The sequence below is a fragment of the Schistocerca serialis genome, chromosome 1, assembly GCF_023864345.2.
Source record: "Schistocerca serialis cubense isolate TAMUIC-IGC-003099 chromosome 1, iqSchSeri2.2, whole genome shotgun sequence".
NCBI lineage: Eukaryota > Metazoa > Arthropoda > Insecta > Orthoptera > Acrididae > Schistocerca > Schistocerca serialis.
The window spans coordinates 1,087,122,448-1,087,139,538 of NC_064638.1; the positions used below are offsets into that span (position 1 = coordinate 1,087,122,448).

The 17,091-nt window shown below is 38.2% G+C and overlaps 1 protein-coding gene across 1 annotated transcript in view; it reads left to right on the forward strand.

Moving 5' to 3' along the window:
- Window positions 1-17,091, forward strand: part of LOC126416036 (receptor-type guanylate cyclase Gyc76C-like) — a 474,092-nt gene that overhangs the window by 399,205 nt on the left and 57,796 nt on the right. Inside the window, exon 9 of the mRNA XM_050083502.1 lies at window positions 9,236-9,393. Coding sequence (XP_049939459.1) covers window positions 9,236-9,393 — 158 coding nt within the window. The remainder of the gene's footprint in view (window positions 1-9,235; window positions 9,394-17,091) is intronic.

Here is a 17,091-nt window from a genome sequence, read left to right on the forward strand (position 1 = left end):
ATGTTAAGAATGGCAATTTGCATGTGTTGTTTGTGCATTTCTTCCCTCAACATCTAGTCAAGATGTCTTAGTGCTTTTTAAAGTAATTTATTTTTTATATATGTTTTGACTGTGATGACTAGTCAGAGCCACAAGCCACCTATTTGTATCGTGTTCAGTGTGCCTAATACATTTCCCTGTGTTACATAATTTTATGTTACTAATGTAGATGTGCTGTGATGCAGCCAGTATTTATAAGAGCTATAGGTAGAGGCCCTAAATGGAAAGACAACTTGTAAATATGCACTGGGACGTTGTGCTCGCTGTCAAGTCGGATGTCTCAGCTGGGACAGGTCCAATTATTTACGTCACTGAAAAATCATATCCAGGGGCTGGCCTCTACATTAAGATACTGGAAAGTTCAGTGTAGCGCCACTTCTCCATCGACCCATGGTGCCACCATCAGCTGATTATTAAATAAACCTGATCATTGTACCCTTCCTTAACCCCATTTTACAAGCTATGTTATAATTGTGTAAAAATTTATATGCCTGATTAAAACTAAACTAAACTCCTCCCAAACAGGCCATGAAGGCCCAACGATACCAACCTGCCACTGTGTCATCATCAGCCCATAGGTGTCACTGGATGCAGATATGGAGGGGCATGTGATCAGCATACTGCTCTCCCGGCCATATTTCAGTTTCTGAGACCAGAGCCGCTACTTCTTGATCAATTAGCTCCTCAGTTTGCCTCACAAGAGCTGAGTGCACCCTCTTACCAACAGTGGCAGACTGGATGGTCACCCGTCCAAGTGCTAGCCCAGCCTGACAGTGCTTAATTTCAGTGATCTGGCAGGAACCAGGCCATTGGCATAGGTTTGATTAGCACATGAAATAAGATCATAATGGAGTTTCATTTCTTTAAGATTGATGTTCAGTTTCGTTTGATGTATGTTTAGATATGAGTGCCCTCATTGTGCTTAGTCTTTGTAACCTTTTAGGCACACTAGCACTCATTGCTTCTTATATAAGTGAAATGTATTATGGTCACACTAGTCTATTGGTGCTAATTATTATATTTCTTTTGGTTTTACTTATAATGCAATTTTTTTTTTTTGGTCACCATATCTTCGCATTTGTTATGTCACTTCTTAACTGCTTGACAGTACTATGTAAAAATTTTAAGGAAGGTATGTTTATAATCTGTTTATTACTGTACACTTATTGTTATTAATCTCCTGTTAATTGTGATCCAACCCTGGTACTAACCAAATTCTTATCTTATTCCCATTTTTTGTAGAACTCTATCATCCAGAGTTTGCTTGATGTTTGATTTCTGATGTAAGTCTGTGTGATTTTCTTGGGATGCCATATTAATTTGCCAAAACTAGTCAAAAAGTTAATTTAATAAAAATTTGTGCAGTTGACAACTGATCATTTCTGTTCTTAAAACTTATTTGCAAGTTAGTCAGTCTGTTGCCATATCATAATTACTGGTTTTTGTTCATTCATTGAATGGATGAATGGTGCGCTCACACCAATACGAAGGAAACAAAAGCTAAACAGTTGCTGAGTAATATAACCAAGAAAGCAGGGTAGCAGCTTTTCCCTTCTCTTTCTTAATCTTAAATTGCTGGAATCATATTTCTCTTGACACCCTGCTATATACACTACTGAATATTTAATGGCATACAATGCTATGTCTTTTGAACTGTGAACATTGTAAACTTTTTGTAATGTATCTGCTGTTCTTTTAGAGCTGTACTGTTCTTTGTGTGTAACTGAGCAATTAAAACAGTAACCAAATTTAAGGCTGCTTAATGTGTTAGCAGGGATGGTTGTTTTGCAGATGATATGCCTTCGTCTTCCTGTCAACAAAGAACCTGACAACCAGCCAGGCATGGTGACACCTGCGCTGCACAATTTTTCTTGAATTGTCATATAAGTGGATGTTATTAGTGGAGGAAGCAAGATCTTTTCCACACATAAGCTACCACAGGGAAAGGAACAGAGCAGAGGGTGTAAGCTCTGCCTTTCTCATGCCCTACAGCAACATGACTAGCACAAAAAATTGAAACATAACTCAACATTCACCAATTGCCACTACAGCGCTATGGGCCAACAACAATGCTTTCTCACTGTAAATAATAGAATTGCTGATGAAACATCAGCCTTCTGTATTCTACTGATACAGAACTAGAGTGCACACTGTACAGGTTGATGCAGTTATAAGCACCTGCCACCTTAACATGTTTCACACACAAAACTTTCTAAGAATTTAAAGACCCATTCAAGTAAAAAAATATTCAAAGAGGTATCAATATTTCAGCAACACTCTTAAGTACATTAAATACTAAGTACATAGAGTATAGATGGAAGAAACATGAAGTTTATTATTCTGTCTGCTATAATGTGGCTCGTTGCAGCTTCCTCTCAGAGTACAGCTTGCATCTAATATTCTTCCTTCGTATACCTACAGCTTTTGGCCTATTTGGCAAACTGTTGTTGGAGCAAAAAATCATAACTTCAGTGTAAAACATTTATAACGTACCATTTAAATGAAAATTCAGCAGAAGAATGCAGGTCTAGCCCTGCCTCATAACAATGTACATGTGTTCAGTCTCTTGTAAGGCACTGGTAGGTTCACAATGAGGATTTATTATCCCAATTCTCTTCTTTCATTTCCATATTATGGTTGAGTTGTCCAAGCATATTGTGTGCATAATTGTGAAGTATTACCATGTCAACAATAGCAAATAAGTGCTTAATTTTCACACATAATGATTTTTGTTCTCAATAAGCTGTGGATAAGTGAGATAGCCACATCTCCTCTGGCATAAATTTCTGTTTGATATTTAGTGCCAGTGATTAAAGTTGTACGAGGTGTGATCAGAAAGCAATGGAAATTTTCGTTTTTCTGTAAGTGTCTTTACTTATCCAACGACATCAACATGTGCCCTTCAAAGTAATCCCCACAGAAGTTGTGCCAGTGCTTTTTCAACTTCTGGAACTAACTTTTTGTTAAAGTTGTGAGGATTCTCTCCTTGTTGATGTGATCTTCATACTTGTTTTGGAGGGCCCCACTTTCCACCAGACTTTTCCTGTGAAGTAACATCTGTTACCTAGTAAGAGGCACTGGTAGGTTCACAATGAGGACTTATTATCCCAATTACAAATTGGTTTACCATCTGATCAAAATACAAAGGGTATTTGGAAAGTAAGTTCCGATTGGCTGCAAAATGGAAACCACTGTGAAAATAAAAAATGTTTTATTGGCAACTGTTAGCTATAACTTCCAGCTACTTACCTACACAGTCACTGCTTGGACTTAGACATTTGTGTAGCATTGTACCAACTTTCCAATACCGTTATCATAGAAGGCAGCCACCAGTGCTCTCCACCAATTCTCTAGGCTGGTTGACAGCTGGCCTGTGCCAAAATGTCTTCATAGGCAGCAATTCATGCGAGGAGAAATGAAACTCAGAGGGAGCAAATTACAGGAAGTATTGTGGGTTATCAAACACTTCCCTTCAAAAACGCTGCAGGAGCATCTTCATTGCCACTGTAGAATGTGACTGAGAGTTGTTTTGAAGAAGGAAACAAATGACAGTTATGTTATGTGGGCTGCAAGGCTTCAGGCGAAATTTCTCACTAGGCTCTTGTACTTGGTGGGATATAGTATTTTCTAGGCATCTTTATGTGCTGACTGTGTGCTCAGAACTGGAAAGAGCAATGTGACATGGGTGGTGTTACTAGAGACACTGCCCAACACATCTGTGCAAAGCTTTATCGGAGTTTCTCAGTGGTTCCATTTTGTGACCAAACAGAACCCAGTTTCTGAACAGCTCTAGTAACTTCTTACAGGCAATAACAAGAACAGACTCTCATTGTGGTTCCAAGTCAAATTCAGTTCTGTGTTATACATAGATCTCCCCAATTGCAAAATCCCATGATCACAGAATTTCACCATGGATGTAGCTCCACAGTACACAGTACACTGCAGACTCTGAGCTCATGCCTGCTCTGACATCATGTGCAGCCATCTGGTGGCCCTAGAACATCTCAAACATACATCACCACACCAATCCAAACAGAACCTAATTTAATTTTACCTATAACTGTTATTACATAAACCTAGTTTTTCAAAATACAGTTCTCAGCCTTATATATATTTCTATAAACACATGATATGGTTATAATAAGAGGGAAACATTCCACGTAGGAAATATAAATCTAAAAACAAAGATGATGTGACTTACCAAATGAAAGTGCTGGCAGGTCGACAGACACACAAACAAACACAAACATACACACAAAATTCAAGCTTTCGCAACAAACTGTTGCCTCATCAGGAAAGAGGGAAGGAGAGGGAAAGACGAAAGGATGTGGGTTTTAAGGGAGAGGGTAAGGAGTCATTCCAATCCTGGGAGCGGAAAGACTTACCTTAGGGGGAAAAAAGGACGGGTATACACTCGCACACACACACATATCCATCCGCACATGTGTGGATGGATATGTGTGTGTGTGCGCGAGTGTATACCCGTCCTTTTTTCCCCCTAAGGTAAGTCTTTCCGCTCCCGGGATTGGAATGACTCCTTACCCTCTCCCTTAAAACCCACATCCTTTCGTCTTTCCCTCTCCTTCCCTCTTTCCTGATGAGGCAACAGTTTGTTGCGAAAGCTTGAATTTTGTGTGTATGTTTGTGTTTGTTTGTGTGTCTGTCAACCTGCCAGCACTTTCATTTGGTAAGTCACATCATCTTTGTTTTTAGATATATATTTTCTATAAACACAAACAGACATGATCTCGCAATCTCAATTGGGGAGTAAGGGTTCATATCACCAGCTCCCATTGACCATCATGCTAATTTGCACCCTTACATGGTTTTCAGCTCTATCAGTGATCCTGTTTTTTATCTCATCAGTGGTGGAAAAATGATGTCCTTTCACAGTTTTGTTCAGCCTTGGGAATAGAAAGAAATCACAGGGGACCATGTTCAATAAATACAGTGGATGAGGCAATGTAATGGTTTTGTTTTTGTCAAAAAATCACAAACAAGCATTGAGATGTGAGTGGGAGCATTATCATGATGCAATTTCCACAAGTGTTTTTGCCATAGCTCTGGTCATTTTCTTCAAATTGCTTCACGCAAATGGCGCATTACTTCCAGGTAGTATTCGTATTGATTGTATGACCATAAGGTAGGAACCCATGATGCACTATGCCATTGTAATTGGAGAACACAGTGAGAAGACTCTTCATCTGTGTTCAAACTTGTCGAATTTTTTTGGTCTTGGTCCTTCAAGCAGTTTCCATTGGCATGGTTTTGACATCATACCCAAATACCCATGTTCTGTCACCTGTTCCACCTTCTTTGGAAGTCTTGAATTGTTGTCTACTTCATTAAAAAATTCCTGAGTGTTGACTATGGTTGTCATTTTTGGTCAAAATTCAACAATTTTGGAACAAACTTTGTGGTTACATGTTTCATGTCCGAAACATCAGAAAAAACTCATTGCTATGAGTCAAAGCATATGCTGACATCATAGGCAACCTATCTGATGGTGATTTTCAAGAACTATTTGCTTTACTTCTCCCACATTGACATCAGTAATTGATGTGCTATGGCACCCAGAGTGGTCATTGTCTTCAGTGTCCTCTTGACCCTCTTTGAAATGTATATACCACTTGTAAACTCTTGTGTTACTCATAGTAGATTCACCAAAAGCCACAGTCAATATTTTGGATGCAGTGCTGCACTTTGTTCCATTTTTCAAACAAAATTTAATGCAAATTCTTTGATCCATCTGCTTTGAAAGCAAGTATTCGCTGAGCACTTGAAAACACTTACAGTATAACTTTTTCGACCATCAACAATAAACTAAGTATTAATAACAGCTAAAGATGTAAACCTACATTAGGAACATGTCTACCAACAAATTAAAAACAAAAATTTTGAAAATCAGATGTATAAAGCATATGAAATTAAAAGATTCCCATTGCTTTCTCATCACCCCTGATACATATGGGGCCAGATGAACCATAATACAGCAACTCTAAACATCTGCAATTGAAATTGTATTATTAAGGGAAGTGACTTATGAAGCAGCTATAAATGAAAAGCTAAATGTTCGTTTTCATGGTCATCTTCTGCATCTGCTGTTATAGTCAGTTATTATTAATGTCTCGTCCGTGACTTGTGGTCTTGCAGTAGCGTTCTCACTTCCCACGCACGGGGTCCCGGGTTTGATTCCTGGGGGGGGGTCAGGGATTTTTCTCTGCCTTGAGATGACTGGGTGTTGTGTGTCTTTCATCATCATTTCATCCTAATTCACTCGCAAGCCGCCATAGTGGCGTTAAAGAACTTGTGGAGCGGCGGCGAAACCGCCCCGCGAAGGGTCTCCCGGTCACCAATGCCATATGCTCATTATTATTATTATTATTATTATTATTTATGTCTGCATCTTAAGCTTACTGCAATTAATTGCAGTAAGCTTAAGACAGAGAAACCGATAATCAGTGAAAATGAAAAGCTGCTTTCTGGCAGATAGTAGAGATCTTCTTGAAGTTGAAATTGGCCAAAAGTCTTGTTTCAAAATTAATGCAGCTCTTGTGTTTCTTGTGTGTTACCAGGAAATGCTATTTAACAGTTTGTCATCTTGAAACTAAGATGCTATATTAGTGTAGCTTTACGGCAGAACACAGTATCATTGCCTCTTTCCATAAAAATGTTCAGCTTGATGATAGCAGAAGAATGTTCTGCTTGGCAAAAGTTAAAATGTCACTTGGTAACTATCTTGGTGTTATGGTGATACCAAGATTCATATCTCAACAGTTTTAAAATATATGGGTACTTATCATGGAGTAGAGCAATAGTGTTTCTAACATTTTAATGACATTGCATAAAAATTGTATTGGATGATGTATTCTTGCAGTGTTATTTACTAGTCAGGAACATATGATCAATAAATAGAGTGATACTTCATAATAAAAGAACCAAATTTCCATGGTATTCCTAGAACTTGTGTGTACATTTTTAAACTAAATATGTACCTACTAATTTCTTTCTAAATGCCTGTAGGCTCAATCATTTGTACCCACTCCAGCACTTACAAAAAGAGCGTATGACATTGTCTGTAGAGCTACTCAAAATTCATGTACTAATATACCCTCACATGTTATAACTGATGAAAGATCACTTCTATGTTATTCGTTTCAGAATATAGTAGGTTGATGAAAGCAAAACTGGTATTTTATTTGTCAAAAGTATGATATTACATCCATTTGTCAACAACAATAACAACAAAAGAGCTACAACTGTGCTAAAGACTTTCTATATCACCTATACACATTTTCAAAGGTTGCTAAGATATAACGACATTGACCATGCAAATACCTTCATAAATCATTATTTGCTTCTTTTACTTATATTGTTGACATCTTCAATTTTTTGGTCCTGTCCTCCTCAGTTGCGCGTAATACTACGGTATGTTGATGATTTTCACTTATGGACCGTCTGACAGCAACTGAATAAAACACAATTTTAGTGCCATACGCGTTTCGCCTTTATTTTCTGCAAGGCATCATCAGTGGCCTGTAATATGTACATATGTTAGCTATTTTATTTACATTTTTTGTCACTGTGCCTATAGGTTATAAACAGTTCTGGTGGTTGGTATTTCCTATTAAGTAGTAATGTTTTGAACTGTACTTACAGATTGCATAGACAGTTTCTTACATATTACGCTCCTGTTGCATTTTTGGTCTTGTTCTTCCTATGAGCGCCAATTTGCGCTCATAGGAAGAAGAACAAGACCAAAAATGCAACAGGAGCGTAATATGTAAGAAACTGTCTACGCAATCTGTAAGTACAGTTCAAAACATTACTACTTAATAGGAAATACCAACCACCAGAACTGTTTATAACCTATAGGCACAGTGACAAAAAATGTAAATAAAATAGCTAACATATGTACATATTACAGGCCACTGATGATGCCTTGCAGAAAATAAAGGCGAAACGCGTATGGCACTAAAATTGTGTTTTATTCAGTTGCTGTCAGACGGTCCATAAGTGAAAATCATCAACATACCGTTATATTGTTGAATTCACTAACACTAATATCAGTTGTGAAATATGAAAAAATTGTTAACTTTCAGAAGGCAATGCAATATTTATAAAATGTATACAGAGGCTTTTATTATCGTAAGCGTAAAGTAATTAGGGCCACCAACTCAGAAATTGGAGTCACATCTAGGAAGAAAAGAAATAACACATGAAAAACATGTCCATATGCTATAATTTTAATGGCTGAAAATAAAATAAAATGTTATGTACCATTCCACAATACATTTTCTGAAATTAAGCATAACATACAAATCCTGGGAGTTTGATCAACAATGCAGTTAGCCTAAATAGCATTTCGTCACTCTCTCCACATGTATGGCTCCTAGATCACCTTTCCAGCTTGCGAATAAATGAGATATGCTTTATCATCCGGAATGCAGTCAATATGGCATCTTTGGAAATGCACAGGAGACAGAAAAACTGTGTAAGAAACCTTCAGTCTCGGCATGTCGAGTTCTGTTTGACTTCGTAATCTTCCTAAAAGCATTACGATTTATAATTATTGTAGCCTTTTGGTGCATAAATTCTTTGTCAGTCTTCTTTGGATTTTTTGTGTTCATGTAGTTTTCCTCAATCCTACTATTAGGTAGTAGGAGTCAAGGAAGTCTTCTTCTGATCACATCTCTGAATACACTAGTGATCCCATAAACCACATTGGATCAGGCAACATAATGCAGTATACTCTCTCTAGTACAAGTTTAGGCATCTATATCATCTCTTTCAAGAGCGATGAAACATCGCTGGCACCACTGCCACCATCCTAAATCTGGCACATACTGCAGAGTGATGTGGTACTTCTATTAGCCTATGGCTTTGATTTCTCTCTTCTCCCTTTTAACTGTTCAGTTCTTTTATAGACTTTGTTATGGTTAACATTGTGTACGGTTTTAGAGCATGTTGTGTTCCTAATGCCACAGGTCCTTACATTCCACCTCTTTATTTTGTTATTTCTGTTGATGTCACACTAATAGCACTGAAACACTGAATGTGTACACAGATGCTACTATCAGTCTTATTAAACTTATTTGAGTTCTATATATTTTAATCTCATTAATTAAATTCACTCATTTAGCACATTATAATTTAAGTTCAATTGGTCTTTATGAATTGTATGTTTACTTTGCAGGCATCACAGGAGCAAATATCAATATTGATAAAAATGGTGATTCTGAGGGTAACTTTTCTGTTGTTGCACTACAACCCAGGCCAACAAAATTAAGAGACTTAAATTGCTCTCGCCATATGACGAAGGTGGGACACTTCCGTGCTGATGCTGATGGGCTGGTTAGTTGGTCTTAATAATCTCTAATATATGGAAGTAAAAAATGTACAGTGAAGTAAGCTTATATGTGACAGAAAAGGGTGTTTACTTATCTGTTCTCAAAACTTATGCAGCAGAGTTGGGTAGAGCTGACGTAGTTACAAGAAGAAAAAGGTATTGGACATTAGCTTTCAATAATTTTTCATCATATCGAGAAAGTAATGCTGGCATAAAATTAAGAGAATGTATGCGGGTTGGTTAGGACAAGGAGGCCACTTAGAAGCTGTGGTAAAAAGAGACACAGACATAGAATCAGAAATGAAACTTGATTGTAATTACTAATATTCATTCTAGAGGGCTAATAATAAGTTGCAAGAAAGTGATATGTGAAAGATAAGAGACAAGAAAGTTAGATATAGAGGGAAGAAGGTTGGGGATTAGTGGGAGAGATGTGGTAACAGGAGGAAGGAAAACTAACACATAAGTCTAAAGAAATGACAAGTATACAATAGAGATAAAGCAAAGAGTATATCTGAAGGGAGGAAGTTTAGGATACAATACTGATGAGAAAAATGTGTAAACTAAACTGTTATAAATTATCCTCCAATTACTCTTGCTTTTATTGTTCTCGCTTTGACAATTGATGTAAATACCCTTTTCTTTTTTAATGCACTGCTTCTATTATATTCGGCAATGTGAATTGTTAATTGTTGAGTACTATGTGTAGTTTACAAAGAATGTATTTTCATATTTCAACAAATTTTTAATTGTAAACCAGAGTGCACTCCGGTTCAATCCAACAGTCAGACCAAAGCGTTATTGTATATAGCATTCTACTTACTTTATTTCATTTCCTGTAAGCAACTTCATTTATAGGAGGCAAACTGTTTTCTTTATATTTGCTATTACTGCATTTTCTGTATTCTATTATCACTTACCAGTACATGCAGATTTTCCATATCCCAAAATTAATATTTATTATGTACAAGGGAAAAGTTTGGAAAAACCAGTATTCATTGGGGTATAACTGAGGTATTACTTCCTCTGATAACAAAGTTTAAAAATGCCAAATCATTTACAAATGAGATGGTAGGTATAATAAATAACTCTTTTGGCATCTTAGAAGGGCAAAATTTTATGGTCCACTGTTCACCTACTCCAACAACACATCATGGTTTTCTCTGGCAATACCTAAAAGTAAATGTCCCATACATTGCTCCTCAACCAATGATGAATTGAAGGATGCAATGTGACAAGAAGTCACTGCTATTTCATCCAGATTCATCAAAACAATAATAGAATCATCTGTGTACATTGTTTTGATTACACACAGATTAAGATTTTGTATTTAAAAAGAATTATTACATAGCCTCAGTCATAGTTTAATCAGGGGGCAAGCTTCAGTTCAGTGGTGGGGTACTGGGGAAATGCAGTCAGCCTACAAAGAAATTTGTTTACAAACAGCCATCCTTGAATATTGAGCAAGTGTGAGGGACTCTTACCAAATAGGACAAGTAGAAGATATAGAAAGATGGCAGCACAAATGGTCAAAGATTTGTCTGAGCCCAGGAAATACTGAAAAGCCTGAAATGGCAGACTCCTGAAGATACCTGTCACCTATGCTGTGAAAGCAAGTTTCAAGAACCAGTATTAAGTAAGAAATTCAGTAATATATTACAGCTCACTATGAGTCACTCCCTTAGAGACTATCAGAACAAGACAGTACTAATTAAAGAGAGCACAGAAGCTTTTAAACAGCTGTTCCTCTCTTATTCGATTGTGGATTCAATGGGAAGATACCACAATATGTGGTACATTAGATAGTGACCTCTGTCATGCGCTTCCAGTGGTTTTCTGAGTATGGATGTAGATGTAGGGTAAGTAAATGACAGTAAACATCTGATTAGAATTACAGATGTGTACTTAAGTTATGAATTAGAGGATTTAATATGTTGCAATTACAGTCTGTTAACATCATGGAATTTATGAGGATGACAAACTCCTCTTGGATCTTCCCCCTCATGGTGTAAATACAGATCCATAAAGCATTAGCAGTGGTTACTGGAGAACTGTGACAAATTTGTTGCCAAGCAACTGTATGTTAGACATCCTAAATGGGCAATGTGTTGGTACTCATTATTTGAAGAATGCAGGCAAATGACCTTCAGAAATATGGCATGTATGGTTGCCTTAAAAAGAGTGTGTCCCCCAGACTCTAAAATCTCCCTAATGTAGAGGTTGCTGTTAGACTGCTTTCAGTGGGCAGCAGATGAGATCACTTTACCTTCAATGGCACTCAAACCATTGCAATAAACATTTATCCAGTGTGGCCCTAAACAATACAGAGAGCCAGATAGTGGTAATTAAGAACAGCTGGATGTGCAACTCATTCAGAAATATCCCATGATTTTATTCAGCTCCAGTGATGGCCCTCATGTGTCCATTAAGTATGAGACCTGTTCAAAAAATTCTGGAACATTTGTAATTTCGCACTAATGATGCGTTGGAGCAAAACGTGGTTGGCTACTCTGCACATGCGTATGTTTGATGTGTAACTGGTGGAAGTTTCATCATTGCATGTATGTTAGTTATCATTTAGTGGTGAATTGAGTAGAACGTAGTGTTGCACAGTTTGTGAATTTCGAGATGGCAGATTTAGAGAGCAACACATCTGCATTAATTAAATTTTGCATGAAACTCACGGAAATGTTAACAGAGACACACCAAATGATGCAGGAAGCCTACAGTGGTGAGTGCTTGAGCCATACTCAGTGTTACGAATGGTTCACATGGTTTGAAAATGGCTGGTTGAAAGTTAAAGATGACTCTCGTTCAGGACAGCCTTTGACGTCTACCAGTGATGCTCATGTCCGGAATGTCAACTAAATTGCACATACCATTCAAATGGACCTTGCCGTTGGTGCGGAGGCTTGCGTGCCTCAGCGATACAGATGGCCGTACCGTAGGTGCAACCACAACGGAGGGGTATCTGTTGAGAGGCCAGACAAACATGTGGTTCCTGAAGAGGGGCAGTAGCCTTTTCAGTAGTTGCAGGTGCAACAGTCTGGATGATTGACTGATCTGGCCTTGTAACATTAACCAAAACAACCTTGCTGTGCTGGTACTGCGAACGGCTGAAAGCAAGGGGAAACTACAGCCGTAATTTTTCCCGAGGACATGCAGCTTTACTGTATGATTAAATGATGATGGCGTACTCTTGGGTAAAATATTCCGGAGGTAAAATAGTCCCCCATTCGGATCTCCGGGCGGGGACTACTCAAGAGGACGTCGTTATCAGGAGAAAGAAAACTGGCATTCTACGGATCGGAGTGTGGAATGTCAGATCCCTTAATCGGGCAGGTAGGTTAGAAAATTTAAAAAGGGAAATGGATAGGTTAAAGTTAGATATAGTGGGAATTAGTGAAGTTCGGTGGCAGGAGGAACAAGACTTTTGGTCAGGTGATTACAGGGTTATAAATACAAAATCAAATAATGAATAAAAAAATAGGAGTGCGGGTTAGCAACTACAAACAGCATAGTGAACGCATTATTGCAACCAAGATAGACACAAAGCCCATGCCTACTACAGTAGTACAAGTTTATATGCCAACTAGCTCTGCAGATGATGAAGAAATTGATGAAATGTATGATGAGATAAAAGAAATTATTCAGGTAGTGAAGGGAGACGAAAATTTAATAGTCATGGGTGACTGGAATTCGTCCGTAGGAAAAGGGAGAGAAGGAAACATAGTAGGTGAATATGGATTGGGGGGAAGACATGAAAGAGGAAGCCGCCTTGTAGAATTTTGCACAGAGCATAACTTAATCATAGCTAACACTTGGTTCAAGAATCATAAAAGAAGGTTACATACCTGGAAGAATCCTGGAGATACTAAAAGGTATCAGATAGATTATATAATGGTAAGACAGAGATTTAGGAACCAGGTTTTAAATTGTAAGACATTTCCAGAGGCAGATGTGGCTTCTGACCACAATCTATTGGTTATGAACTGCAGATTGAAACTGAAGAAACTGCAAAAAGGTGGGAATTTAAGGAGATGGGACCTGGATAAACTGAAAGAACCAGAGGTTGTAGAGAGTTTCAGGGAGAGCATAAGGGAACAATTGACAGGAATGGGGGAAAGAAATGCAGTAGAAGAAGAAGGGGTAGCTCTGAGGGATGAAGTAGTGAAGGCAGCAGAGGATCAAGTAGGTAAAAAGACGAGGGCTAATAGAAATCCTTGGGTAACAGAAGAAATATTGCATTTAATTGATGAAAGGAGAAAATATAAAAATGCAGTAAATGAAGCAGGCAAAAAGGAATACAAACGTCTCAAAAATGAGATCGACAGGAAGTGCAAAATGGCTAAGCAGGGATGGCTAGAGGACAAATGTAAGGATGTAGAGGCTTGTCTCACTAGGGGTAAGATAGATACTGCCTACAGGAAAATTAAAGAGACCTTTAGAGAGAAGAGAACCACTTGTATGAATATCAAGAGCTCAGATGGCAACCCAGTTCTAAACAAAGAAGGGAAGGCAGAAAGGTGGAAGGGGTATATAGAGGGTTTATACAAGGGCGATGTACTTGAGGACAACATTATGGAAATGGAAGAGGATGTAGATGAAGATGAAATGGGAGATAAGATACTGCGTGAAGAGTTTGACAGAGCACTGAGAGACCTGAGTCGAAACAAGACTCCGGAAGTAGACAACATTCCATTAGAACTACTGATGGCCTTGGGAGAGCCAGTCATGACAAAACTGTACCATCTGGTGAGCAAGATGTATGAGACAGGCGAAATACCCTCAGACTTCAAGAAGAATATAATAATTCCAATCCCAAAGAAAGCAGGTGTTGACAGATGTGAAAATTACCGAACTATCAGTTTAATAAGTCACAGCTGCAAAATACTAACGCAAATTCTTTACAGACGAATGGAAAAACTGGTAGAAGCGGACCTCGGGGAAGATCAGTTTGGATTCCGTAGAAATGTTGGAAGACGTGAGGTAATACTAACCTTACGACTTTTCTTAGAAGAAAGATTAAGAAAAGGCAAACCTACGTTTCTAGCATTTGTAGACTTAGAGAAAGCTTTTGACAACGTTAACTGGAATACTCTCTTTCAAATTCTGAAGGTGGCAGGGGTAAAATACAGGGAGCGAAAGGCTATTTACAATTTGTACAGAAACCAGATGGCAGTTATAAGAGTCGAGGGGCATGAAAGGGAAGCAGTGGTTGGGAAGGGAGTGAGACAGGGTTGTAGCCTCTCCCCGATGTTATTCAATCTGTATATTGAGCAAGCAGTAAAGGAAACAAAAGAAAAATTCGGAGTAGGTATTAAAATTCATGGAGAAGAAGTAAAAACTTTGAAGTTCGCCGATGATATTGTAATTCTGTCAGAGACAGCAAAGGACTTGGAAGAGCAGTTGAACGGAATGGACAGTGTCTTGAAAGGAGGATATAAGATGAACATCAACAAAAGCAAAACGAGGATAATGGAATGTAGTCAAATTAAATCGGGTGATGCTGAGGGGATTAGATTAGGAAATGAGACACTTAAAGTAGTAAAGGAGTTTTGCTATTTAGGGAGCAAAATAACTGATGATGGTCGAAGTAGAGAGGATATAAAATGTAGACTGGCAATGGCAAGGAAATCATTTCTGAAGAAGAGAAATTTGTTAACATCGAGTATAGATTTAAGTGTCAGGAAGTCGTTTCTGAAAGTATTTGTATGGAGTGTAGCCATGTATGGAAGTGAAACATGGACGATAACCAGTTTGGACAAGAAGAGAATAGAAGCTTATGAAATGTGGTGCTACAGAAGAATGCTCAAGATAAGGTGGGTAGATCACATAACTGATGAGGAGGTATTGAATAGGATTGGGGAGAAGAGAAGTTTGTGGCACAACTTGACTAGAAGAAGGGATCGGTTGGTAGGACATGTTTTGAGGCATCAATGGATCACAAATTTAGCATTTGAGGGCAGCGTGGAGGGTAAAAATCGTAGAAGGAGAGCAAGAGATGAATACACTAAGCAGATTCAGAAGGATGTAGGTTGCAGTAGGTACTGGGAGATGAAGAAGCTTGCACAGCATAGAGTAGCATGGAGAGCTGCATCAAACCAGTCTCAGGACTGAAGACCACAACAACAACAACAACAATCAAAGACTGACTATCTGAGAGATTGTAGAAGAATGTAACATTTCAGTTGGATGCACTGTGTTGCTGCCAAGTTCGTCCCACAGCTCATGAGTCAAGACCAGAAAGACCATTGCCTCGCAATCTCTGAAGAGCTTTTGGATTGTGCAAATGAGAACAATATGTTCCTTAAGAGATAGTGATGAGATGTGTGTCTATGATTATGATGTGTAGGCCAAGGTCCAATCTTCACAGAGGGACGGGAAAGGTTGTTTGGTCTTGAAAGACCTTTCCCGACCAAACAAGCTCATCAGATCAGGTCAAATGTCAAAGCCATGCTGATAATTTTCTTTGCTTTGAAGGATTAGTTCATCATGAATTGTGCCACAGGGGCAAACTGTTAATCAATGATACTAGTGGTAAGTGTTGCGATGCCTGCAAGAAAATGTGAGAAGGAAATCACCTGAGATTTTGCGAGACAATTCATGGCTCTTGCATCACGATAACGCATCCACACATTCATCCCTGTTGATGCACGACTGTTACACAAAAAACGAATGCCTCATTCTCTGTACTCTCCAGACCTGGACTCTGTGGACTTTTTTTAATTTCCAAAGTTGAAAACCCTGTTGAAAAGATGCAGATTTGCAACAGTAGACAAGATAAAAGAAAACTCACAGACGGCACTTTGCATGATCCAGCAAGAGGCTTACCAAGACTGCTTCTGGAATTGGAAATAGTGTTGGGAGTGGTGTATCAATTGTGGAGGAGAGTATTTCTAAGGAAACCATGCACAATAAGCAAAAGATCAGAGTAGACAAATTTTCTAGACAAAGATCTGGAATTTTTTGAACAGACATCATAGTTTGTGGTTTTGGTAGTGGACTCTGATTTCAGCCTGCAGCAGGTTATGTAAGCTGACAGTGCAGGCACGTCAACACTCTAGTTTCTAGCCACAGGATCATTTGTGTGGCAGTTTAAGAAACTGTTACTGCCTCTCCTTTGTTTGTAGATGCCAATCTACCAACTTAAGTTTCACAATTTACTTAAGTTTTGAACAGCTCTCCAAAGGAAATGACTGTCTCATTTTGTTAGACAGCATGATCTGTCATCATTCTATGGCTTAGTTGAGAGCCTTAAATGGGGCTCATGAGTGCCTTGTAAGCAATCTCCTTCATATATGCTCTCTGTAAAAGTTTTTGGAGCATGCTTTTGTTGTTGTTGTTGTGTTCTTCAGTGCAAAGACTGGTTTGATGCAGCTGTCCACACTAATGTAGACTGTGGAATACTTGGGTTTGCAAGTCTGGAATTAGCTTCAATTTCAGTTTGGGTCTTCTGTTACTCAAAAGTTGTACTATCTAATATCAGAGTCTCTAGTAATAACATATAACTGAAAATGTTCCGGATTTGGGCACAATTTAATTCTTTCATAGGCATTATCCTTCTTATGAACTGAAAAAAATATGATCCTTAAAATTAAATTCGTCATAAAAACTTTTATAGTGAGAAGTTTCATGGATCCATTTAATATGTTAGGCACATGCTTAAAAACTTGCAAAGCTCTTTCAACATTTTTCACACT